Source organism: Natrix helvetica (genome assembly GCF_964273705.1).
Source record: "Natrix helvetica genome assembly, chromosome: 16".
Lineage (NCBI taxonomy): Eukaryota > Metazoa > Chordata > Lepidosauria > Squamata > Natricidae > Natrix > Natrix helvetica.
In genome coordinates this window covers 7966116-7993922 of record NC_138563.1, presented here as the reverse complement: position 1 = coordinate 7993922, position 27807 = coordinate 7966116, and the positions used below count along the sequence as shown (strand labels likewise).

General features: G+C 44.3%; 1 protein-coding gene across 1 annotated transcript; it reads right to left on the bottom strand.

Annotated features, from left to right (window-relative positions):
* Positions 1-11843: 11843 nt before the first annotated feature.
* PRRC1 (proline rich coiled-coil 1) lies at positions 11844-27414 on the bottom strand. The gene is made up of 10 exons (XM_081968551.1): positions 27308-27414; positions 25687-25749; positions 23908-24027; positions 21478-21867; positions 19586-19740; positions 17704-17806; positions 16643-16806; positions 15041-15144; positions 14842-14944; positions 11844-13332 (listed from the first exon to the last, which is right to left on the bottom strand). Exons 3-10 carry the CDS (start codon positions 24002-24004, stop codon positions 13123-13125), a joined length of 1326 nt encoding a protein of 441 aa, XP_081824677.1. The 5' UTR covers positions 24005-24027; positions 25687-25749; positions 27308-27414; the 3' UTR covers positions 11844-13122.
* Positions 27415-27807: the final 393 nt, after the last annotated feature.

Sequence of the window (27807 nt, the reverse complement as noted above, 5' to 3'; positions counted from 1 at the left end):
CAGCTGGTCTACTCTGCAGGGCTGATCTGGGGATAAACATGGGGACGACTTTTTCTTCTAGACTAAACTGACTTAGGTGGCTCAGTGGCTAAAACACAGCTCAGAAAGTTCGGTGGTTCAAATCCCTAGGACAGGTCTCCTGCGTGAGCAAGGGGGTTGGACTAGATGACCTCCAAGGTCCCTTCCAACTCCGTTACTGTTTCTTGTGCCCTATCGGTCATTGGATGTTGGCGATCTTATTTTTATCAACAGCTGCATTTGATTTTAGCCCAAACTGGTCCCTTAGATTTTGAAGCCATGATGTTCTTTTTCTACCTGGACCTCATTTTGCCTTCAATCTTTCCCTGGAGGATGAAGTGAAGGATGCCGTATTTTTCCAGGTGTCGCATCCCAGGTCCAAAATATTCCAACTTTTGCTTTTTTTTTTTAATGATTTTGATGATTTCCCTTGGCTTTCCCAGTTGGCTTATCCCCTCCTCCTTTCTGATTTGGCCAACCCAGCTTATATGTAAAAGTCACCCTGTAAAATCCACATTTCAAATGATTTTAGTCTCTCCATGGAGACTGCCCTGCAGTATTGTGCCTCAAAAAGAACAAAGCAGCATATATAAACACCTTTTTAAAATCAAAACAAAAGCTAACTTAAAACCTAATAGTGGCATTTGGGGGGAAAAGCAGTACCTGCTCTTTATAGCTTAACATTTGGGGCATTTTCTGTAACTACATTACATAGGAATCATTGTATTCTAGCTTAGAAACCAAATATGCAGTTTCCAATTTAGTCTCACACTTTAGGTACAGGTAATCCTCAAATTATGACCACAATTGAGCCCCAAAATGTATGTTGCTCAGTGGGGAAAAAAGGTGTTAAGTGAGCTTTGCCTCATTTTACGACCTTCCTTGCCACCGTTGTTAAGTGAATCCCTGCAGTTAGCAACATGGTTTTTGGTTGGATCCATTTGCCTGTTTACAAGGTTGCCAAAGTTGACCCCGGGGCATTGTGACTGTCATAAATGTGAATCAGTGGCCAAGCAGCCGAATGTAAGTCACATGACTCTGGGGATGCTGCAATGGTCATAAGTGTGAAAAACGGACTGTCACTAAACGAACCAGTATAACTTCCTTGTATGCATTATAAATGATCTGTTGGGGCCAAATATAGGAATGATCTTGCATAACGTTTCCTAAATTGTTTTGTACTTAAAAGGTTCAGCAAATTGTGGTGGGAGGGGGCAGCCAACACAAGAAACAGTATGAAAATTAACAATGTTTTGGGCAAGTTGTATTAGTTTGGGAGGAAATAACGAATTAACGAACGAATTAACAAGTCCTCGCCAGTAGGGGGCCTTTGTATGCAAGGGACTATTTTTTCTGAGGTAGGCGGTGGAAGGAGCTACAGATTCCAGGATGTGAGACGTCCACCTATAAATAGTGGCTCGAGGCGTTCCGTCGTCAGAGCTGCAGGGAGGCTAGGAGAGACGGGAGGGTGGTTTTTGCTGAGATAACTAGACTTTAAAAAGGAAACTAAAACAGACTAAAATTCTTTAAAAGGGATAGCTAAGGGTTTTGCTTTAAAGCAACTGAGGCTTTTCTTCGACTAAAATACTTATTCAGCTACTTAGTGCTTAAAAAACATAGACAACGTAGGCAATTCTAAATTAAAGCAGAAAATAGAAGACGGAATAGAATTGAAGATTTCTTTTAAAATCTGAGGGACAAATCCCCGTAAAGGGGCTTTATTTAAAAAAAAAAAACTCCCTCGAATCTGAAATGAAGGCAAACTGGAAGGATAAGGGAAAAACAAAAAGACGCTCCAGGCTTTGATTGAAAGATCAAGAAAACGGAAGATAGAAAACAAGATAGAAAATTTTTAAAAAACCAACACCGTTCGACGTTTCAGCTTTAGAAGTTTAAAATTTAGCCGTAGAGGTTAAAGAAAATAAAAGCTCGGATGCGAAGTCTGCTTCAAGCAGAATTGACAAAAAAGGAAGGGAACAAAATGGAGGGTTTCTTTAAAAGAAGTGGCAACAAGGTAATTATTAAAAAAAAGATGAGCGCCTTGTTGCTGAAGTAGGAAAAACAAGACTTGGAAGATTTTCTACAGAGGCAAGACTTAGAAGAGAGAATTTTAGAAGATGGAAGAGAGAAGGAAAAAAAAGACGGGTGGGGAGAGAGAAAAAAGAAGCGAAAATCCAGGCTAAAGAAGTAGGAAAAAAATAGCGAAGAGGAAGGCAAAGAGAGAGAGAAAAAAAAGGACTTTTAAAGTAGTCTAAACTTACTTGCTCAATGCTAGCTTCCAGCTAAAACCGTGCTGGTGAACCAAAAGAGGGCTTTGGTTTAAATTTGGCTTGCAAGATCACAGGTTTATATTGGTCAGGATGCTGTTTAAAAGCAGCTTTGAAGATAGACGCCAAAAAAAAAAGACTTTAAAAGCTGTTCTCTCAACTGGCGTTGAAAACGAAGAAGCTAGGAAGGCAGTAGACCCCCCCCACCCCCCAAGGAAGGAAAAACCCATTGGGTGAAGCAGGGAAGGCAAAGCAGGAAAAGCAAAGTAGAAGAGATCCCTTTAGAGATGCTTCTAGAACAAGCCAAGAATAATCCTGTTTTAGGGGATCCACGAAGACCACCCGTAAAAGGCCCCGCGTTGTTGTGTATCGTAGTTGGTAACCGCCTCCATCTTATTGGCAACGTCTTTCTTTAGAGCTGCGCTGGTCGTAAATTGGGTTTGTCGGTAAATTTGGGGGGTTTATTTATTCTTGGAGCTGCAGGGGAGGGAGGGGGGGTTGTTGGTCTCTCTCTTTACAGGTGTACCGTAATGTCCTTAGTCGCTGGGAAGCTAATGGGCGGTCTTCGCAAGCCAACCGAGCCGGCAGTTCCTGTGCTTAAAAAGTAGCCATTGTTTCTCCTTGCTCCCTCTTCTCCCCCCCCCTCCTCCTCCTCCTCCACCAGAAAATAGCTATGTGTAAACCACCCTCCCCAGAATGGGTGAGTTGAAATCCCCCCCGTGGGACCGACAGGATTTTTTTGCAGGTAGAGGTATAAAAAGGGTGAAAAATTGTCTTAGATTTGTAGCCATTTGCCGGGTGGATCGTTATTCTGGGTGGAGGGGTGGGCAATTTGCAATGTTGTGTTGAGATTTTGTCCCTTCAGGTGTGTGTAGAGCCAGAGGAATCCGCAAAAAAGTCCCCGCTGTGTTTCATAAGGACAAAAAAAAAGGCCGAGGAAGTGACTTGAATAACTCCAGTGTAAACAAGCAAAGGAAGGAACATAATGAAAAACCAGGCGTGGCGGATGAAAACGTTTAACTCCTAGGAGGAAGTGGCTCCTTGGAATCTGTAGTGGGGCAGGAACTGCGCAGGACCATAAGTCCCAACCTCTTGGTTGTAACCACACTTTTTTTTATTCCCTACAAGAGGGTTAAGTATGCAGATGTTGATAGACAGCAAACATTTCATCTGGGAGTGTGTTTTTGGGGGGTGGGGAGGATAAATGCCAGCTTCTTTCTAGCTTCTCTGCAGGTACTATAGCATCCTCTGGTGGCTTGACTTAGGAGTTGCTTGCTGTTCTTATGGCAAAGACCGCCACCCTCCCTCTGAGGCTGGACCTCACTTTCCTGGGAAGAAAGGACAGACAGTGCCTAGAATTGGAAGTTGTTGTGGAATTGTGATCCGTTTACGCAGCATTTGCAGAAGAGCTGAGAAAGCTAAGTTCTTAAGAGGAAAAACAAAACCACGTAGTGTTGGATATGAAGTGGAGGGGAATTTTTAACTAACCAGTATTGGGGTGGGGAAGGGGAGAGAATAATTATCTGTGTTTTTCTTAGATTATTTCTCCAGGATATCCGTAATTTTTAGGTCTGGAAAAATAGCCTAGTCTGGCAAGTAATTTTCTACAGTAGAAATTGAGACAATTGGAGGAGATTGGCCTTTAATGGCAAATGCTTATATGCAAGTAATTTCCAGCTAAAAAAAGCTGTGTTATGACTGATCTGTAAAAAAAATAGATCCCAACTCCCACATTCCCTATTAAGGGGAGGAGAGAAGGAAAGCCCCTGAGGAGTATACAGATGTGGATTTTTCTGAAAGGAGGAAGGCTTGGCTATTTAAAAAGTCTGGGGCTGCAATGCCCAGGTAGGAAACTGACAAGTGAAAGAGGAAATCATAATCTTTAGATATAGTAGTTTGTGGTTCTCTTTTGGCATCTTTTCCAGGTACTTAATATCTCTTAAGAGAGACTTCAGGGAGAAAAGACAACTGAATGATCCTGTGTGTGTATTCCTTCCGGGGTAGATTGTATAATTTTGCAAGTAAGATTCTGCTTTTGATTGTTTTCCTTTTTTTGTAATTCAAATCATTGGTTCTAAGAATGAGTTGCATTAATTATGTTAAGAGCTTTAAAAATTTTTTGAATGATTAGTGATTATTGCAGACTTTTTTGAGTACCTAATTAATACAACAGTAATCATAACCTCCGTTGACTGCTCATAGCTCATGATGTATCTTGTATTGGGGGTGGGGTGGTCTGGGGAACAACTCTTGTCTAGACCTTTTTCAGATCCGTCCTCTCAACATTAACCTGCTGAAAAAAAGCTTTGGCATCATAAAAAGCAGAGGGAGCAACAGAAACACCCTAGATGGAAAAAGGTCCCAGATGTTTTAACAGGTGAAAAAGCCAGAATCTCTGCCAACAGGGGAAAAAAAGATCCACAAAGCTATAAGCAGTGAAGCAGGCAAATTTGAAGTGTATGAAATCAAATGTGAAATTTCTAACCTTATGGAAATGAGGAGGAGCACAACACATTAAAACCCCCAGTGCATGAAGGCCTGTGTCTACAAATGCAAATATTAACCCATTAAGAGAATCTTCAGGGGAAACAAAATGGCAAAAGGTGCTTTCTCTACCCAGCTGGCTTCAAAATATTTGATGTGTGAATGATTTCCTAAATCTTAAGATGGAATTGAAGAGAAAATAATGAAAAAAAAGCATGGTAGAATTGGATCAATCTTCTTTGGGACTGGAGATCAGGTGATTTGTGTTGGTTGTTTTGCCTCAGCAAAGGTTTGCCTCGTGTTCCGTCTGGGAGCTGAACTGGTAACAGATAAGTTTGACCATTTCTAAAAGAATTGCATGTTAGGGGAAAAGTGAGTTAGTGTTTATTTTCAGGGCTTTAGGAATGAAACCTTGGAATTTCATAATGCATTATACCCCCTTTTAGGTTTTAAGATGCTTCCTGGGTTGCCTGTGGCCCCCAGGTACCTTCTACATGAACTACTACTCAGTTTATAAGGTCTCTCTTATCATATTCCTTGGCCTCGACTGCCTTGCCTCCTTGTGCCTTCAAGTGGCCCTTAATTGCTGGTCCTTGCACACAAAGAAGGGCATTTTGTGTAGCCCTTGAGAACCTGTATAAAATCTTCAACATATCCAATTTTTTTGTACAGTAATGAAAATGTTCAGTATTTGCCAAAGGGCTAGGAAGTTGTAATCTTGTTCACTGTTCAAATAAAACATGCTGTTTCTGGGTTCGTTTTTAATTGTTACTGTGAATAGTTGGCATTTGGTGTGGGTGGGTGTGGGGTATTCTTCTTGATCTTTCAGAATCTTTCTCCTCCGTGAAACACCACCTGATCTCTATTGGACAAGAACAGGAAAATAGAGTTGAAGACTCTAAATCAGGCAGGAGGTTTTCTTTGCACAATGTTTTCCTCTCTTCCCTCCGTCTAAAGTATAAAATCCAGGCGCTTGGCAATGCTATGTAGTCCTCTTCTAAGTAAGTGATCTTCTCGTGGGACGATTTCTAAAATACTTAAAAACTAGACAAGTTGGGGAAAAATACTTAGAGGTTTTGGGGTAAGTAACAATATGCCTTTAACATATGTATGCTAGCTTTTAGGAAGCTCCTTTCTACCCAAAAGTTTTTACCCTTTGCTCAGCTAAATCTGGTGACCCCCTAAATTCATAAGGATCAAGTTTGTGCTTTAACAGTATGAATAACACACAAGCTTCTATATTTAGAAATCTGCATGCCACTTAAATCTGCTTGCATCAGTCTCTTGTAGCACTAGTGACATCTGTTCCAATTCCACCCATGGAAGGGTTGGGGGGGGATTATAGGGGCAACCATTTGTTTGGTGTTATGTTTCAGAGGCTTCTGTTTGCAAAGTTCTCCAGGGTGCGATGTACGCAACTTTTGCTCCCACCCTTTACGCAGTGCTTCCTGTGAAGGCCTTGGCAGTGAGTTAACTCATGTAATCATGGCACAATGTTTTGGTGGCAGCTTGGTGTGTGTAAGGGGGAGGGGGGGCTCACTGTTTTCTTCCAGTTCTTTTTTTTCAGACTCCACCAAGAGAAAAAAAAAACACACTCTGACGCCCGTCTGTTCAGTTGGCAAGTAATGTGATGCGCAGTGTGCTTGATCTGCTTGTGTAGAGCATATGAACCCGGCTTTTCTTGGGCAGAGTAATAATACTAGTTGAAAGAGAGAATCCAGTTGAGTGACAGAAAAAAAAAATGCCTGTGGTTTGAAAGGAGATTTCTGAGCATCCCATACAAATCCTGCAGTGTAGCCAGTTCTTGTTTGGCTGAGAGACGAGTGCAGTTGGCGGTACTGCTTTTTAGGTAACCTGTGTGACTTTTTCTTCCGGGGGAGGGCTTGGGGGGTGGGTACTGAAGCCTTTAGTTTTTTTCCAGATGCACCTTAGGCTCTAATTGGCACAAGAAATCACAGCTCCAGGAAGCTTAACTGGCAAGTCACCTTCACATTTCTACCCAATTCCTGACCCCCAAGTGGAATGCTTTGTTGTGTGGGTTTCTTCCTGTTGTATTTTCTTAACAGTTTTGATTCAAGAACACAACAACACTCCAAAAAAAAAAAAAAAAACCACCAGCTCCTCACGAGGCGGCACAGAAGCCACTCCAGTAAGAATAGCCTTCCTGAAGACCCATTTTCTCTCTCCCTCCTTATGTGATGGGATTAATGGGAGGAGCTGTTGGGGGCACCCTTGAGGGGGGGGGGTCTAGATTGCTTTTCACAGATCAGTAGAAGGAACCTCCTCCTCCAGACAGGACTCTCACACTGCAGTGGACAAAAATGAAACAGGTGAACACATTTTTATTTTCCATGCTGCGATATTACAAAGGTAGGAAAAACTGGAGACGTTAACTGGTCTCCATTCTGCCTCTGTAGTTTAACCCAGCTTCATGCTGCTGAGTGGAGGGCATCTTAAGACTGGCTCTGTAAGAACCCCACCCTTTGGGTGTGGAGGTATGAGTTGAGAACCTGGTGTACTTAAAAGTCTCCGGTATCCTCATCAACAGGTACTCCTTAAAATGGACCCTGTAACAATATTACAACAGAGGCAGATGTTTTAAAATTTACAAAAAAAAAATGGAGTGAGACCGGCTTGTTTGGAATAATCACCAAACTTGTGCAGAAAAGATGTCTCTGGACCAGCCATCTTGCAGTTAAATGCAACAGGTGGTTGTCATCCTTTGATTTTGCCCCCCAATGCCTAACGGTCCTTTAAAACCATGGTAGTAATTGCCAGCCTCGCAGGGTGAAGGAGGGTAGGGGGTTGTACTGCAACCAGGTTTTTTTTGCTAAGAATTTTCCAGGAACAAGCTGTTCAACAACAGGTAGCTCAAAACACCACAAAAAAAAACACAAAAAAGCAGTTGACTTCATGCTAAAACTTGGATCCGGCCCAGGGCTGCTGTTCACAAGGTAATCTGTTAAAAACATATTTGAAAACATCAGAGCAAATGTTGCCACTTGTAACTTGTAAAGTTGGAAGCCAACAGCGCCCAGTTCGAGGAAGGTAAATTTTGTTTTTTACACTTTTCCTACGATGTTCGTTGTGCCAGGCACAAATTGAGTAAAATCTCTTATAAAGTGTGTTAGCAACAAAGAAAAGTAACGAAGAAATGCTGTACCTTTTGAAACCATAGCAACGAAGCCATCGGTGTTTCCTGTCTTTGAGGGACATAATGCGGGTGGTGGTGGGGAGCCTGTTGGCCGACCTAGGGCTTAGGCAGTGTAGGTGGCCGTGGGTGGGGAGGGAGGGAGGGTGTTTGCAATTCTGCTAAGACTCTTTCAGGTCGTGGTACCTACGTGGTCAGAAGTGGAAGCAGGAACAAAAAAACGCAAAAAAGGTTTTTCTTTTCCTGAGAGAACAAGTTGTTGTTTTCTCAGGTTTTGCTTTTCACCTTGCTGCATGGCCCAAACCAAAAAAAAAAAGCAAAAGGCATTGGTGGTTGGCACTCCTGGATTCCAGGACGGGGTTCAAGTCCCTGCGATGCCCTTGCTTTTTCATCCAGATGCAGTAGGGTGGGTGTGTTTTGGGGTCCTTTTTTGTACGCTTCTGAAGTAAAAGACTCACTTCAGTTCTGCTCATCGGGGCTAGAATCCCCACGCAAGAGTTTCCGGTTGCATCTTGAACACCAGCAAAAGAAACACCCGTTGGAACTGGGATAATTCATGCCTGGGAGGAGATTTCGGCAAAGTTTGCCACAAGAGCAATGATGTGGCCTGAGATTTTTTTGGGGGGGGGGTTTGTGGATTAGCTGCAGAGCTTTTGAAGCAACACTTGAAGAGTCCCATTAGCGTGGCCTCACCATGCTTGGTCCAATAATGCCGGTCCACCTGCAGTGATATTCTTCTGTAATGTATTAATAATCTTATTAATCGGTTGGAAAGGGAAAAAATTGAAACGACTGTAAAAAGTTTGCTTTTGCTTTGCTTAGCTATTTGTTCTTTTGTTTTAGGAATGCCACCTAGTTCTTAAAAGATGGATAAAAGGAAATGCAGGTAGCCCTTGACTTACGACCACAATTGAGCCCAAAATTTGTGTTGCTAAGTGGGAGAGGTTTATGTTAAGGGAGGTTTGCCCCATTTTTATAAAATCTCTTGCTGCAGTTAAGTAAATCACTGCAGCTTTTAAATGAGTCACACAGCTAAGTGAATCTGGCTTCTCCATTGATTGTCAGAAGGTCGCAAAAGAGAGGATCCTGGGACAATGCAACTGTCATAAATACGAATCAGTTGCCAAGTGTCAGAATTGTGATCCTGGGGTATGCCAAAATGGTCGCTTTTTTTCAGTCCCCGTTGTAACTTCAAGCAAGTCACTAAGTGAACTGTTGTAAGTTGACAACCTGTATTGCCTTTTTGTCAGCTTGGTCAGCCATGGCATAAAATAACAAAACTGCAGAAAAATTGGGCAATGGGGAAATAATTTGCCTCCCAGAGTTGGTGCTCCATCATTGGAGGTTTTGAAGAAAAGATTGGACAAGTATTTGTCACAATGATCTATGACCTTGTCCCTTGGGTTGGACTAGAAGATCTCTAAGGTCCCTTCCACCCCTAGGATTCCATGCAATAGGATTGCTAACTCCAAAACCTGGATTGCAATGGGATTTTAACATCATTTCCTAACAGTTGGGAGGAATGGGAATCCTTCCACATGGAATTTCAGAAGGCTTGCCGTAATACTTGTGTTCATTAAATTAACTAAATTAATTAAAATTAATTTTGCTTTTTGTGGGTCTTGTTAGGGAGAGGAAAAAAGACACCCTTTCAAGTTGCTCATATTGGCCGAAGAGGATCCCAATATAATGAGGCACATCAAATCTGTGGCATTTGGGAATGTTTTTAAGGGAAAAAAATCTTTGGGACGTGAGAGAAGTTGGCAGGAATTGCAAAAATACTTGGATTTATTTGAGTGATGATCTTGAATTGAACCCTCAAAAATATGCATATTAAACAAAAGATATAGGTAGTCCTGGACTTTTAATGACCGTTTAAACTTACAACAGCACTGAAAAACGTGACAATTTTTCACATTTCAGACTTGCAGCATCCCCATAATTGCATGTTTTACATTTGGATGCTGGACAACTGACTCACATTTATGACGGTTGCTGTGTCCCAAGGACACGTGATCACAAGTCAGTGGGGAAGCCAAGTCCTAAATGAGCAAAACTGACTTAACAAATTTCTCACTTGGCGTTGTATATTTGGGGCTAAATTGTCATAAGATGAGGACTACCAATATCAGTTTTTGGTTACTGTATTGAATTTAAAGCTATTTTTAAAAATTATAAAAAATAAAACATGTTTTCAGATAGATTATGGTTCTTTTTGTAATCCTTTGGTCAATGAAAGTCTGCATTCACATGTTTTTATTAAACTTGGTGTTTAACTCTGGATTAAATGAATTCAGCCTCTTTCGTTAGTGCCGGATTGAATAATTTCTGTGTGCCCCAGACACTTGTCTCCTTTAATAAAGTTAAGTGTGTTAACAACCAGTGAGTGAAAGGAATATCTTGTTCGAAGTGAAAGGGGGGGGGGGCAGCATTCAGGTTTCCTAAATTTATCATTTGATCATTTCAAGATTTGTCCGTGGGGCAAAGGAGACTAAAAACTCTGGTATTAACACGGCGTTTCTTTGATCTGATGCTTGTTTATGATTCACTAGCCGATAACCTGGCATTGCCCAAGTATTTAGAGGGGGGGAAATGTACCAGAGGAAGCCTTGTGGAGTACTGTGAAGCTGTTACCATGGCAACTTCACTGCTGTACAGTAGAAACCATTTTATGGCAGTACAGTAGAAATTTGAAGGAACAACAGGCTGTATCTTAACAGAACACCTCCCCCAAGGGGTGTTAGGGGTACCTTGCCCTCACAGTATTTTTTTGCAGAGAGTAAGTCTGTGTACCAAGTTTGGTTGAAATTGCTCAAGGTGTTCCAGAATTATGCTGCAACACACGCATACATAGAGCATTATGTGTGTATGTATACATTGTGTCACAACCCCTGGTATGACCAAATATGGGAGGGAGCATACTGCTTCCTTTTCAGTCTATCAGCTCACCCTAGGAGCCATCCAGGCAGAAGGCCATTTTCTTTTTATGTTGCCTTGTTACCTTTGTGTTGCATTTGTGCGGATTAAGGGAGACTAGCATAGATCTATTTCAAGCTATTTAGCTCTCATCAGCTACCCATGCCCTTACTGGGAATTGAAGGTTGAATTCCCAGTAAGGGTATGGCTAGCTGATGAGAGCTAAATAGCTTGAAATAGATCTATACTAGTCTCCCTTTATTTATTTATCAGCACAAATGCAATATGTGTATATGTATATGTATATATATACTCCTTGACTTACAACAGTTCATTTAATGACTAAGTTACGATGACACTGAAAAAATGACTTACAACCATTATTCCCCATGCTCCCGTGTTTTACTTGACAACTGGTTCCTATTTATGACGATTGCAGCGTCCGGGGTCATATTAGTTACAGCCTTAGTTGTATACACATCTTTTGTGACCTGACAAGCAAAGCCAATGGGGAAGTCAGAGTCATTTAACCATGTTGCCAATTTAACAACTGCAGTGACTCACTTAACAAATATGGCAAGAAAAGTCAAGTTTGAAAGAAATGTGTGGACAGTCACTTAAACATGAGCCAACTCTGCGGCAACAGCCCCAAAGCTAACACAATCCTTAGTTGTATACACAGAGGGATAGAATCAATCACACGAAATAAAACCTTAGTAAGGCCACACCTGAAATATTGCATCCAGTTTTGGTCACGTTACAAAAAGAAATTGTTGAGACTGGAAAAAGTGCAGAGAAGAGCAACTACGATGATTCAAGTGGAGACTAAAACATGAATGGGTTTTAAAGAAGAGACTCGACAGCCATGTCTGAAATCGTATAAGGTCCCCTGCTTGAGTAGGAGGTTGGACTAGAAGACCTCCAAGGTCCCTTCCAGCTCTATTCTGATTGATAATCTGCTGAAGATGCTTAAATGCTTTAAGGGGAAAAACATACAACAGTTCTACTTGGAGCAGTATTGATTTAATTCTGATTTACATCAAAACAAGTAACATTCTTGGGAAAATATTAAGAAACTGGCTAGACAGGTATTCTATATAAAATTGTATTTTGAAAGTCTCTAGAAAGCAGTATAAATTTGAGAAGCTTGTACTAAACCTTATCAAAATATCCTCTTTCTTAGCAGTTTATAAATAGGAATTGACAGCATCCAAGTACAGAATATGAGATAGAGAACAGAGACAGAAAAGGGATAAGAATTGGCTTTTCCGAAAGTCGCAATTACATTTAACTGCCAACAAATTGCAATTTATCTGCTCGTATTAACAGTCAGGAGTCTACATCATCAGGAGATGGTTTTTCTTGAATGGACACTTAACACGTAATGATTTATACTAACCGTCTGATGAGACAGCTGAACAAATTTTAATTCTGAAATTGAAGGGAAGGCAATTCCCCTGAATAGATTTGCTGGAAGCAAAATGCTGAAAATGTTAAAACAAAACAAAATCTCTGGATCAAATTCGACCGAACAGTTCAATTGTTTTGAAAACAGCGTTTTAAATTCCATGATTTGAACTGTAGGCCTGAACTAAATCGGTTTAAAAGGCCTTTGCGTAAAATGAACGATTTAAACGGGAGCCTCGTATAAAACTCACCTTTAAAAATAAAATCAAATAGAAAAGAACCCTTGCATTACAACTATTGCGTAATGCCCTATTTTTGGAAGATCCCAAGAATGTCGCTGGATCGGAGTTAACTTTTGCAAGATGTGGACAAATCTGGGATTTTTGTCTCTCTCGGTTTTAAAAATCCCATTTTGGTTGCCTCTATCTTAATTCCCTAGGATGAAGACAAGACAGATAACAAAATTGAAAAAGGGGGTTATTTCACAAGGCCAAATATTTATACCCGACTGTCGTCCATCCTTGCAAACATCAAAAAAACCAAGAAATGGGATTTTCAGATTTTGGATTTCCAATTATTCCAAGTGGAATAATTCTCCGGCCCCGAATTACAAAACTTTAATAGATCAACAGCTTTACTGTTTTAACTTGAAATGTGCACCTCTTTGAAAATTTATTTTAACGAATGCAACTTTTCTCTAACCTGGTGCTTTTCCAAAATTGCTTGTCTGCAAACCTGGAAACTCCAGCTCGACGCACGACGGGGTAGCACCAGGGTGGGAAACGGTGAGTAAACTGTGTGTGTCCTGTGTCCCCCCCCCCCCCTCCCCAAACCATGCTTGTTGCTTCCATGGTTGCGGGGATGTTCCGATTTTTCCTTTCAAACGGTCCTTTGGGGTAAACGCTGCTTGTACATTCCTGCGATGGCTTTGGCTGCGCTGTAGATCATCTGTTGGCGCGACATGCCCGTGAAGGCCACGTGCCAGTCGGTACGGCTGACGGGTGGCATGTTCCTGGCGATCACCTCGCCCACCGTCACCAACAGCCCCGACCACCGGAGGTTGTAGTCTGTGGGAGTCAAACTTTGCGCCTGCAAAAACGAAGGGAGACGAAGGGTGAGCGGAGAAGCACGCTGAGGGCTGTGGGTTCCTCCGTGTGTTTTACTCTGCGACGGTATTTGTGGGAGATGGGAATGAGCAACCTGTTGGTTAGAGGGGAATGTTCTTAGTACAGGAAGTCCTCAATTTACAACCACAATTGAGCCCAAGTGTTGTGTTATTCAGTGAGACATTTGTGAAGTGAGTTTTGCCCCAGTTTACGATTTTTCTTGGCACAATTGTTCAGTGAATCCCTGCGGTTGATAAGTTAGTAAGGTAAAGGTAAAAGATTCCCCTCGCACATATGTGCTAGTCGTTCCCGACTCTAGGGGGCGGTGCTCCTCTCCGTTTCTAAGCCCAAGAGCCAGCGCTGTCCGAAGACGTCTCCGTGGTCATGTGGCCGGCATGACTCAACACCAAAGGCGCCCGGAACGCTGTTCCCTTCCCACCAAAGGTGGTGCCTATTTTCCTACTTGCATTTTTATGTCCTTTCGAACTGCAGAAGCTGGGACAAGTAACAGGAGCTCACTTCCTTATGCGGCACTAGGGATTCAAACCACTGACTTTTCTGATTGACAAGCTCAGCGTCTTAGCCCCTGAGCCACCGTATCCCTTGGTAAGTTAGCAACCTGGTTGTTAAGTGAATCTGGCTTCCCCCATTGCCTTTGCTTGTCAGAAGGTCGCAAAAAGGGATCATGTGATCCACAGAGAAAGTAAATATGAATCATTTGCCAAGCTTCTGAATTTTGATCATGCGACCATGGGGAATACTGCCCCATTGTTCAGTGTGAAAAATGGTCATAACTCACTTTTTTCCCCAGTGCCCTGGTAACTTTGAACGGTCACTAAATGAGCTGTGGTAAGTCGAGGACTACCTGTCTTGAAACCTTGGGAGCAGACAGAGAATTTGGTTTATAAAAAAAAGCCTGACCAATTCCAGCTGCTGCTGCTGCACAGAACGTGTTGTTAAGTTACATCAGGGCTAGCAACTGAAGGCAACACGATGGCGTGGAATTGTCCAGTTGGGGAGTGTGCTAACAATGAGGTGTGTATATGTGTGCTCAGTGGTTTTGGGTGTGGCCAAAGTCACAAAGTCTCCTGAGCCAGCCATGTGCTGCAGCCACCAAAAAAGCCAACGCAGTCCCAGGTTGCATTACTACAGGAGTAGAATTAAGATCACCCCTGAAGTGATTGGGACACTATATACTGGACTGGTGAGGCCAAACAAAGTTTTGGTGGCCATAATATTAAAAAGATGTTAGAAAAACAGAAAAGAAAATATTGAACATATAAGTATATATTCAAGAGCGAGATATAAAGAAGGGGGGATTAGATTAGTGAAGGGAATAAAGAAATGATACCAAATTATATTTGGGTTGGCAGAAATACCATCCCAAGGAAACATAAACTGAGATTTGAAAGAGACACCTAAAACAATAGAAAAAGAAAGGGAGAGAGGAGGAGAGAATGAAAGGAAGACGGGGGGAAGAAGAAAGACTCACCTGTTGTATGTATTCCACAGGTATCGGTGTGGCTTGAGTAAAGCTTTCCAGGTGAATCCCATGGACCGGATCCTCCAGGATCAGGCAGCTAATATCAAACCATCTGTAAATATTTTTTTGGGGGGGGAAAGATTTTAGATTGCGTTCCATCATTTAACTCCCAATGATTCCCAGCTGTGTTTGAACCCCTTCATCTTACTTGTCAGGGAGCAATTCTGCGATGAAGCTCTCCACGGACACAGCTGGCTGCTTCTGGTGAATGACCCCGGTTCTGCGTAAACCGTCCAGCCTCTCTTGGGCCCCCTAGAAGTCAAGGAAAGAACCAAATCAAGACAGAGCTGGCCACTTAACTTCAGACCAACCACGTCCACTAAACCAAAATCAAGGATTGGAAGACACCAAATCAAATTGCGATCCTGTTAACGTGCTGCCCCGGGACCGAAACTGCCCAGCTGACCGCTGGATTTATTTCCATTCGGCATATTGTGTACAATTTAAACTTTATAGAAGACACCCGAGGACTTCCTTGTTTTTATTCTTTTGAAGACGTTTCGCTTCTCATCCAAGAAGCTTCTTCAGCTCTGGCTGGCTGGATGGTGGGGGGAATGGAAGGATGTATGACTTTCAGGCTGAGTTTGCACAAAATGCTCAGCTAGGCTCAAAATGTGATTCAGCAGCCGTGGGAATCAAAGTAGCCCCGTTTGTCTTGGCTTAACATGTGAACCAGTTCCTCCCATTAAGATCTTATCTGGTTTATTTGTTGGCTCAGTAAAAAAAACAAAAACATTGCCTTTTCCCAAACTGAGTTGAGAATTCAGCATATTGTGTGTACCCGACTCTTTAAGTGCACGCATGGCTTATGATTTATGATGTTTATGATGAACGTATTTTATGACTGTGATCGTGATTTATCACTTATATCTTTTATGTACACTTGAGAGCTTATGCACCGAAGACAAATTCCTCCTGTGTCCAATGACACTTGGCCAATAAAGAAATTTATTCTATTCTAATTCTATTCTATTAATTCTAATTCTAATTCTATTTCTATTCAGAATTCTTCTATTCCATTCCATTCCATATTTTCTATTCTATCCTATTCCCAATTTTTCTATTCTATTCCTTATTCTATTCTATTCCTTATTCTATTCAGAATTCTTCTATTCCATTCCATTCCATTTTTCTATTCTATCCTATTCCTAATTTTTCTATTCTATTCCTAATTCTAATTCTATTCCATTCCTTATTCTATTCTATTCTATTCTAATTCTATTCAGAATTCTTCTATTCCATTCCATTCCATATTTTCTATTCTATCCTATCCTATCCCTAATTTTTCTATTCTATTCCTAATTCTAATTCTATTCTTTATTCTATTCTATTCCTTATTCTATTCTAATTCTATTCAGAATCCTTCTATTCCATTCCATGTTTCTATTCTATCCTATCCTATTCCTAATTTTTCTATTCTATTCCTAATTCTAATTCTATTCTATTACTTATTCTATTCCTTATTCTATTCTAATTCTATTCAGAATTCTTCTATTCCATTCCATTCCATATTTTCTATCCTATCCTATCCTATCCCAAATTTTTCTGTTCTATTCCTAATTCTAATTCTATTCTATTCCTTATTCTATTCTATTCTATTTCTATTCAGAATTCTTCTATCCTATCCCGATTCAGAATTTTTCGATTCTGTTCCTCATTCTAATTCATTCTAATTCTATTCTATTCTAACCTTAATCTTCTATTCTTCTCCAAATCTTTGGAAATTCCAACCCTTTCCCAAACCACTCACTTTCAATCCAGCTGCGTAGCCCACAGGCTGGGGAGCTATGTTGGAGTGGCCGTCTTCCCCCGTTACGGTAGCCATACCAAAGACATCCTGGAATGCTTGTCTCACTGCAGCGACCTTGATCTCCTTCAGGGAGGTGACCACGATGTCCAACTCCCCTCCAGATTCTAAAAAGCAGAAACACCCAAAATTACATTGGTGCCCAAGACAAGGCCGAAACAGGCTGGCCACACCCTAACTTAAGAAGGTAGCCTTTATCGCGAAACACACTTGAAAAACCTTGCCAAGAAATGTTCCTAGAGTCAAAGCGATGGTTTTCCCAGGAATAATGGATGGCTGTGAGTGTTGGACCAGAAGGAAGCCTGAGTGCCAAGAACGGATGCTTCCAAATTGTGCTGCTGCAGAAAACAGTTTCTTAAACTAAGTGCCTCCAACCTTGGCTACTTTTAAGATTTGTGGACTTCAACTCTCAGAATTCCTCAGCCAGCCATGCTAGCTGGGGAATTCTGGGAGTTGAAGTCCAGCAGTCTTAAAACTGCCAAATTTTCTAGCTAAGGAATTCTCAGAATTGAAGTCCAGGAGTCTTAAAGCTGCCAAGTTTGCTGGCTGGGGAATTCTGGGAGTTGAAGTCCAGAAGTCTTAAAGCTGCCAAGTTTGTTGGCTGGGGAATTCTGGGAGTTGAAGTCCAGAAGTCTTAAAAGTTTCCAGGTATGCTGGCTACAACTAGCAACCTTTAGTAAAAGAACCTATCACTTCACCTAAATTGGGGTCCCAACCCTTAGTCCATTGACCAGCACTGGTTTGCGGCATGCCAGAAACTGGGCCACACAACAAGGGAAGCCCCATCCATGGGATGCAGGCAACGTGTGAAACCACGCCCCTCCAGTCCATGGAAAAAGCTCTCTCCATGGAACCACTCCCTGTTGCCAAAGGTTTGGGGTCCATTGAACTAAACGTAGTCGAGAGTCTTTCTTTCCTAAGGGACTTGATTGGGGCAGGACTGACAGTAAAGAGCAGGCAAAGTCCTGGTTCAAGGGGACACAATACATTGCAGCTTCCCTTACTGATATACGGGGCCATGCCAGGATCCAGTGTTGTGATCACCGTTTCCACCGAGTGTTTGGTTTTATCCAGCACTGACTTGACCACAGGATTGCCAGCCACGCCCTGGAGGGAACAAATATGGAAGTCACCAAACTTGGCTTGTCTGCCAGGCAAACATGAGCCCCGAACATATCGTATTTTTCGGAGTATAAGACGCTCCAAAGTACAAGGCACCCCTAGATTTTGGAGAGGAAAACAAAGGGAAAAAATCTGCCTCTGCCTCCCAGCAATTTGCCTCCTTGCAGCAAACAGCAAACGATATACGCTGTTTGCAGTGTTACATTTCAGACTATACTTGTACAGATGCTGTTAAAATTGATATGGCTTTCTGGAAGTATAGTTATTCTCTGCTATTTAAAAGAAGATACCATAACACGGGGCCTCCCTTCAGATCAAGCGTTTATTTTAAGAAGCTTCTTCATTTTGTTAAGCTGTCTAGAGCAATAATAAAGCAGTCTTTAAAAAATAAGTCTAATAATTTGAACATTCGATAGGCATTTATAGTTATTGACTTATCTCCTTGCAGCAAACAGCCTGATTAGCACAAGAAAAAAAAATCTGCCTCTGCCTCCCAGTTTCACTCTCAATTTCAGCAGGGGCCTCCCGCTCATCAGCTGTTTCAGGCTGCAGGGATTGCTATGGCCTATTGCAGCCTCCATAAGCCCCAATTTCCCCGTTTGCTGCAATGAGCTAAATTGCTGGGAGGCAGAGGCCAAAGAGTGGGGGGACGGTGGGTGGGTGGGGCTGCATTCAGTGTATAAGACGCACCCAAATTTTCATCCTTTTTTAGCCGGGGGAAAAGGTGCGTCTTATACTCCGAAAATATACGGCAGTTACATCTGTCCTTTGCTAGCATTCCAGATGGTTATTTGGGGGAAGAAATGGGATCTTCAGCATCTCCTGAATCAGTAACAGCAGGATAGATTGGCCAGTTTCTCTATCCCGCCAACTTTAAATCAGCATGCAGTTCCAAAAATTCCAACCCCCAGTAGAGGTAGTCCTCGACGTACGACCACAAGGGAGACCCAACATTTATGTTGTTAAGGGAGACATTCGTAAAGCGAGTTCTGCTCCATTTTACGACCTTCCTTGCCACGTTCTTAAGGGAATCACTGCAGTTGGGTTTAGTTAGCAACTTGGTTATTAATTTAATTTAATTTTAATTTTATTAAATTTATAGACCGCCCCCTCTCCCCAAAGGGACTCGGGGCGGTGTACAGACCACAATAAAAACAATATACAAAAATTAACTATTTTTAGGAACCCATAAAACCCATAAAACACATTAAATAATAGGCTGTACAGTATATTATTTAATGTGTTTTTATGGGTTTCAAAAATAGTTAATTTTTGTATATTGTTTTTATTGCGGTCTGTATGAGTGACCTCAGATGCAGCGATGGTCATAAATACAAACCCGAGGCCGAGAGACTGAATTTTGAACATGGGGATGCTAGAAATGGAGCTGGGAAAAAATGGTCATGTCAATTTTTTTCCAATACCGTTGTAACTTTGAACGGTCGCTAAATGGGTTGTTGCAAGTCGAGGACTACTGGTATGAGTTGGACAGGCCGGCTGGGGAATTCCGGAAGTTAAAAGCCCACATTTCTTAAAGTGTGCAATTTTGGGTTAACCCTTGTATTAACCTTGTTGTTCGCTTCAGACTTTATAGTACAGGTGTAGTAGTCCTCAACGTACAGCAGTTCACGTGCTGAGCTGCGAGCACATGCGACGGCCTGCCCCTCACGCAGCGCGATTCCCCTCGCCTCCCTCCAGCCGGCCACCAAGCCGCCAAACCTGGGGACCACTGCATTATGTGGCCGCTAGAAAAGCACCGCTTACTTTTATAAAGCCCCAAAGTCCTCCCGCGGCTGCTTCGTTGTGCACCCCGATGTTTTGGGGGTCTCCGTGATCCTCTGGAAAAGTGATGGAAGAGCCGCTCGGTAAGGCCGAGGTAGACATAGGGACGGGCTGTGACAGAGGGCTTGCCAAAGGACCTGAAAAATCAGAATATATGCATGTTAAGCCATGACATCCAATGTCTGTAGAGATTCTCAGCCATCCTGCTTGTCCCAAAGGTGCTTTTTTTTTCAGGAGGCAACTGGACATTCTGGTTTTTTTTCTTTGAAGACGTTTTGCTTCTCATCCAAGAAGCTTCTATAGCTCTGACTAAATGGTGGAAGATGGAAGGATTTATACTCCTTGCAGGCAGCTGGTCATTTGCATCCTTTTAGAGGGTCGTTGGGGCCACTTGGAGGTTTATTTGTGTCTTCTTTAAATACATTTTGCTTCTCATCCAAGAAGCTTCTTCAGCTCTGACTGGATGGTGGGGAAGGGAAGGATTTATCCTCCTCGCAGACAGCTGGTCATTTGCATCCTTTTAGAGGGTCGTTGAGGCCACTTGGAGGTTTATTTGTGTCTTCTTTAAAGATGTTTCGCTTCTCATCCAAGAAGCTTCTTCAGCTCTGACTGGATGGTGGGGAATGGAAGGATTTATACTCCTTGCAGGCGGCTGGTCAATGACCACCATCCACCATCCGGTCAAAAGCTTGTTGGATGAGAAGAGAAACATCTTCAAAAGAAAAAACCACAAAAGTCCAGTTGCCTCTTGAAAAAGCATCTTTGGGATAACCATGATCTTGGATGATGGAGAATCTTTACCAACTTTTAGCTATACAATTTGGGATGGACACCCTTGGAATGGTGGGGGAGTAGGAATGGTTTTCCAGAGGGAAACAAATTGCAGACTACAGGAACCATTTGCACCACTCAGGGGACCCTGAGGACACAATAAACCTCCAAGTGGCCTCAACGAACCTCTGAAAGGAACCAAATGACCAGCTGTCTGCAAGGAATATAAATCCTTCCCTTCCCCACCATCCAGTCAGAGCTGAAGAAGTTCTTGGATGAGAAACAAGTCTTTAAGAGCACAGATAAATCTCCAAGTGGTCTCAGCGACCCTCTAAAAGGATGCAAATGACCATCTATCTGCAAGGAATATAAATCCTTCCCTTCCCCACCATCCAGTCAGAGCTGAAGAAGCTTCTTGGATGAGAAGAGAAACATCTTCAAAAGAAAAAACCACAGAAGTCCAGTTGCCTCTTGAAAAAGCATCTTTGGGATAACCATGATCTTGGAGGATGGAGAATCTTTACCGACTTTTAGCTATACAATTTGGGATGGACACCCTTGGAATGGTGGGGGAGTAGGAATGGATTTCCAGAGGGGGAAAAATTGCAGATTACAGGAACCATTTGCACCACTCAAGTGACCCTGAGGACACAAATAAACCCCCAGGTTGTCTCAAGGACCCTCTAAAAGGATGCAAATGAACAGCTGCCTGCAAGGAATATAAACCATTCCATTCCCCACCATCCAGTCAGAGCTGAAGAAGCTTCTTGGAGGAGAAGGGAAATGTATTTAAAGACACAAATAAACCTCCAAGTGGCCTCAGTGACCCTCTAAAAGGATGCAAATGACCAGCTGTCTGCAAGGAGGATAATCCTAGCGTTCCCCACCATCCAGTCAGAGCTGAAGAAGCTTCTTGGAGGGGAAGCGAAATGTCTTCAAAAGAAAAAAAACCAGGAAGCCCAGTTGCCTCCTGAAAAAAGCATCTTTGGGACCTGACACCCCATGGTTTGAGCCAGGCACTGGTGTTTAGAACCCAGAAGGCCAAAGAAGGCATTTCTTCAATTTCCATCATCTTTGGAAGCAAGGAAAGCTTTTCTGCGTACCTGTGACTGGCAGAGCTGTGTAGGAGGGCATCAGAGGGGTCTGGGGCGCTCGTCCCGCGTGGCCTTTCGTGATGTCATAGCTGGAAGTCATGGAAAAGCCGGAGATCGGAGGCCCAGTGGGAGGCACGGAAAACCCCGGCGGCCCGGGAGCACAGCTCGGCGGAGGCGAAGCTGCTGGAAACTGAGTCACGGGGGTACCAAAAGCGGAGGTCATCGGAGTAGCGATGGGGGGCAGGCCGGCGGGCCCAGGAGGGGGGTTTGTGCAAATGGCTGCCGGAGGCAAAAGGGAGGCGGGGGGTGCAGAAGGAAGGGAGGAGACCAGAGGGGGTGCGGCGGGAGAGAAGACGGGAGAGGGAAAAAAGGAGGTAGGGGGATCCTTTGGGACAGGGGCTGCGGTGAGGAGAGAAAAAAAACAGACAAAGAAAGGGTATTAAAATTGGCTCCAGGAGACCCTTCCTTGAAGGGAGTATAGACATGGGAAATAGAGGCAGTCCTCGGGTTACGACCACAATGTATGTCGCTAAACAAAACATCCGTTGAGTTTCGCCCCATTTTACGACTTGGCTTGCCATAGTCCTGAGGTAAATCCACTGCGTTTAAGATAGCAACACGGTTGTTAAGGGAATTCGGCTTCCCTATTGACTTGGCTTGCCAGAAGGTGGCAAAAAAAAAATTTGATTTTGTTATCCTGTACTCCAGCTCTGCTGGCTGGGGAATTCTGGGAGTTGAAGTCCACAAGTCTTAAAGTTCCCAAGTTTGGACACCCCTGCTGTACTCCATTCATTGATTTGATCCATTTGGGCTAGTTTTTATTGTTTTAAATTGGTTTTATATTCCCTTAAGAAGCGTTTCACTTAGCAACGTAAATTTGGGGCTCCATTGTGGTCCTAACTCGAGGACTATCTGTTTTCAAATTACCGCAGCACGTCTCTTGTGTGCGTGTATGGAGATGGAAAGACTTAGGAGATTCCCACAACTAAGGAATGGATTGGCCAAGAGGGTGAAATGGAATTACCGTATTTTTTGGATTATAAGACACACTTTTTTCACCCCCTAAAAGAGGGTGAAAATTTGGGCGTGTCTTATATACCAAATATAGTCCCGCCCACCCACCGGCCCCCACCGTTCAGCCTCGACATGCCGCATTTTAGACCTGTTCCAGGCTGCAGGGATTGCAACAGACCATCATCCCCTCCGTGGCTGGCGTTTTCAGCCTCTGAATGCTCCGTTTGAGACCCATTCAAGGCTGCGGATCCCCAGAGCACCTTGCCGCCGATCGCCACCTCCACGCATTGGCGTTTTCGGCCTCTGCGCATCGTGTTTTCGGGCGGCGATGTGCTTTGGCGATCCCCGCAGCCTTGAACGGATCTCAAGCGGAGCGTTTGGAGGGTGAAAAACGCGAGGCGCGGAGGCCAAAATGCCAACCAGGAACGGCTGCTGCCTTGTCTGACCGCTTCCGTGCTTTGCTCACTGGAGTTCCCTGAGACCATCAGCTGTTTTTGAAGCTTCCCATCAGCCCAATGTGTTGGCATGGGGAACGCGCGGGAGCTCACAATGAGCGAACTAATGTGCTGAAGCTGACCATGCTGTTTGTTAAGGACACTCGCCAGTTGAATACTGATGGATGCTGGTAGGTGTTGTGGCAGCCGATTCGGACAGTGAGGAGGGTTGGGGAGGAACCTTGGCCAGTCCTGGAAGGCTCTGAGGAGGGCTCTGTGTCGGAGGCAGAGAGGGGGCTACAGTTATATCTCAGTTATCAGCTGCCTTCGGAATCAGACATCAGTGAGGCAGAACAACAGCTGGAGCCTGTTCCCAGTGTGCGCATGCGCAGAGCTGCCAAAGGGAACAGCTAAAGAATACGAGTCAACTTGGGAGTAAAGCCACAGGTGGACGATGAAGGGCCCCTCCCAGAGGGAATAAAAAAGGAGCGCCAGGGGAGTGGAGCTTGCAGGAGAGACAATTAGTTCGCTTAATTGGTTCGTGACCATCCGAGACTCCTGGCCACATTTTGCAGATCTCAGCCTGGCAGCTCTCCAAGCCAGAGAAGGTCTGTGACTGTAAATCCTCCTTGAAAGACTTTGCTGGATGTGAACGAGCAAAATTCACAGTCAATTAATAAAAGGGTTTTTTGTCGGGACCAGGAGTTGGCTTCAGGCTCTCGGGAAGCCTCGCTCAGGACACCAGGGTTGAGATATAATTTTTCTTCTTCTTATTTCCCTCCCCAAAAACTAAGGTGTGTCTTAGACTCCGGAGCATCTTATCCTCCAAAAAATACGGTACCTTGCTGAAAGTTTACGAATTTGTCTAGGGTGGGTGGTGTGACCCCCAATTGTTCAACCACCCCACCCCACCCAAGTTATTTTGCAGGGAAATCGGGAAACGTCTGGGTGCCAACATGGGGAAGATGGGACACGGTGGGAGAAGGGATACCTCGTGAGACCGGGGGTGCAGGAGGAGAAGCCGCCCAGGCTGTGGTGGGTGGGGGGGTCGTGGGGGGCGTGGTCTCTATCCCGCTCTCTTCCATCATGTTGTTATTTCAGGAACACAATCCTGGGGGAAAAGGAACAGCATAGTGAAGATAAGGAGAATCGCTGAATCCAACAAGGCACAACCAAATCAATCGATAAACGAGGGACAGAACAGGCAGTTCCCGACTTACAACAGTTCACTTAGTGACTTGGAAGTTACGGCGTCAATTAAAAAATACGACGTTTTTCACAGCGGCGTCACCCTTTTGCGACCGTAGGATAAGCTGAGTCGATGGGGAAGACCGCTTCGCTTAACAACCGGGCGACTGACTTACCAGCGGCAGGGATTCACTTAACAACAAGGAAGGTGGTAAAACGGGGAGGAATTCCCATCGCAAAATTCCTCATCCAAATATTTAGCATCAAAAAGCCAGTGACCCAAGTTACGACGTCACTGAAAAGGGTGACTTATGACCGTTTTTCAGTTCCAACTATTATAGCATCCCCGTGGTCACGTGATCAAAATTCAGATCCTTGGCCACTGACTCATGTTTACGACGGTTGCAGCGCTTCGGGATCAACTTCTGACAAAGGGTCAGAAGCGAATGGAGAAGCCAGATTCACTAAGCAAGCCTATTACTAACTTAACAACTGCAGTGACTATTTAACAACCCATGTCAAGAAAGGTTGTAAAATGGAGCAAAACTCACTTAACAATTGTCTCGCTTAGCGGCAGAAATGATGATCGTAAGTCGAGGACCTTTCTTCTGATATAATTCTTTACAAGATGGTCTGCTTTTAATCCTGGAGACTCTGCAGGTAGTCCTTGAGTTACGACCATAATAACAGATTAACAGAGTCGGACGGGACCTTGTAGGTCATCTACTCCAACCCTCTGCTCAAGCAGGAGACCCTCCACCATTTCTGACAGAGGGCAGTCCAGCCTCTTCTTGAAAGCCTCCAGGGATGAAGCTCCCACAACCTCCGAAGGCAACTTCTGTTCCATGGGTTGATTGTTCTCCCGGTCAGAAAATTCCTCCTTATTCCTAAATTGAATCTCTCCTTGGTCAGTTTCCATCCATTATTCCTTGTGTGGCCTTCAGGTGCTTTGGAAAATAGCTTGACCCCCTTCCTCCTCTCTAGGGCAGCCCTCAAATATTGGAAGGATGCTATCGTGTCTCCCCTGGCCTTTTCTTGACTAGCCAGGCCCAGTTCCTGCAACCATTCTTCATATGTTTTAGTCTCATAGAGACCACCCACAACGGTGAAAAGTCACAATAGGAGTAAAATGGCCGCTGGTCACACAACTGACACAATTTTACAGGGCTTTTTTTTTTTTGCAGCGGTTCATTAAACGAATGCTATGGTCATTAAGTGAATCCATTGCTCCCCTTGGCATAGTTGTGCCAAAAAATTGGATGTGCCTGGGTTTGTGGTCATTGGAAGTGACCACATGACACTCCAAATGGCTGAAAATGTGGTTGTGTTGCCAGGTGCCCAAAATGCAGTCACATGACTGAGAGGGGAGGGGATGACAGTTGGAATGAAGAAGATAACAGAGTTGGAAGGGACATTGGAGGTCATCCAGTCAAACCCCCTGCTCAGGCAGGAGAGGATAATCCATTTCGGAATTCTGGATCTGATCGTAAGTCCCCTTTCTTTCCAGATAGGTTTTAACTTCAACTGATCACAAAGTGACTAAGTGAAGGACAACCTGGACTTAACTGGATGGATCACTCACCTGCCCTCCTGCTGGTTTCCCTCTTCACAGGACGACACCTTCCATTGTGCTTCAAAATTTGTCCTGGAGGAGAGGAAAAGAAATAAAAAAGAGGGATAGCCAATCATCTTCTTTTAATGATCCCATAATCCCTTGGGGGGGGTGGAATCTGGGCAACTGAATGGTTAAAGCCAGACGTATTTACTGGCCAGATGCCTTTCGTGTCGCCAATGCGGAGGTTTTTTTTTAGCAGATATATTCTCAACATGCCCAGGGAGAGAGAAAAATCAGCCTCTACCTAAGGATTGAACTCACAGCCTCCTGATTGTGAGGCGAGAGCTCCACCGCTAAGCCACCGCGCCACTCAAGTCATCTTTTAGGCTTGCAGCTGCATACTAAAGTAGGACTAGAACTCAGGTCTCCCATGTTTTTTTTTTAGTCTTCTGATGCTTTAACTACTAGACCTGATGGTGGGACAACTAAAACACCCCCACCCCACCATTCGCCGGATGCCAAAAATAACTTCTGCACTTCTGGCAAAGAGTGAAATTATTTCACAAAGAGAGAGAGAGAGAGAGGGAGGGAGTGAAAGACAGAGAAAAAGAGAGAGGGGAGAAAGAGGGAGAGAGAGGAAGGGAGGGAAAGTAAGAGAGAGAGAAAGAGAGTGAAAGAGAGAGAGAGAGAGGAAGGGAGGGAGTGAAAGTAAGAGAGAGAGAAAAAGGAAGAGAAAGAAAGAGAAAAAGAGACTGAAAGAGAGGAAGGGAGTGAAAGTAAGAGAGAGAGAAAGAAAGGAATTGAGAGAGAGAAAGTGGAAGGGAGGGAAAGTAAGAGAGAGAGAGAAAGGAATTGAGAGAGAGAAAGTGGAAGGGAGGGAAAGTAAGAGAGAGAGAGAAAGGAATTGAGAGAGAGAAAGTGGAAGGGAGGGAGAGAAAGAAAGTAAGAGAAAGAAATGAAGAAAGAAAGAGAGTGGAAGGGAGAGAAAGAAAGAGATAAAAAGAAAGAGAGTGAGTGAGTGAGAATTAGGCCAAAAGGGGAGGGGGAAAAAACCAGCAAAGAAAAAAAAGAAAGAAAGAAAAAGCAAAGGTGGGAGAAATAAAGAGAATGAGTCCCAAAGAAAGAAAACATGAAAAGGCAAAAGAGGAAAAGAGAGAAGAAGAAAACAACGAAGCCACAGAAAGTTGCAGGCCGCCCAAGAGAACTACGACTCCCGACATGCCACGGGGCTACGGGAGGGGTGGGGCGGGGCGGCTGTTCAGGCCGACTTTGCCGCCGTGTGCGCAAGCGCCGGCCGGCATTGCCACGTCTCGGCGATTCGCCCCGTCGGCCGGCGCGTGTGCGTGCCCCCCCTTCCCCCTCCGAGCCTCCCCTCCCTCCCTCCCTCCGCGGCGCTGAGGCCCCAGGCGCGTGCTCGCGTGAAACGGGCGGGCGCGAGGGGCGACACGAGCCCTCCGTGAGGGGAACTGCGGGAGGCGGGGAAGCGGCCGTGAGGAGCCTCCCTCCCGCCCCCTCAAAGTTAAAGCCAGACGCGACCCTCACCCATAATAAAAATTATATATCGTAATGTGTGTTTCTCTCCCCCCCCCTCAGAGAAGACCCTTCCCCCCCCTCCCTGTGAAGGGAAGCCCCCCACGCGCCGCCTCACCTCAGCCTCCCGCTCTGCGCCCGGTGCAAAATGGAGGGGCGGGAAGGCTCGGCCGGGGGGCCTCCTCCGCCGGCTGCCACGTTCGCTCGCCCCGCCACGAGGAGGAGGAGCCGCCGCGGCCACGCCTCGATGCCTTCCCACGTTCAGGGAGAGGGAGAGGGAGAGGGAGAGAGAGAGACGTGCGTCAGGAGGCTGACGAGAGAGAGAGAGAGGGAGGGAGGGAGGGAGGGAAGGGGAAGACGACGCCACAGGACGAGCAGTCCTCGATTTACGACCGCCATGGAGAGCCCCCCCCAATATATTACAGATCAGAGTTAGAAGGGACCTTGGAGGTCATCTAGTCCAACCCCCTTGCTCAAGCAGGAAACCCTTACAGTATAACAGAGTTGGAAGGGACCTTGGAGGTCATCTAGTCCAACCTCCTTGCTCAAGCAGGAGACCCTTACAGTATAACAGAGTTGGAAGGGACCTTGGAGGTCTTCTAGTCCAACCCCTTGCTA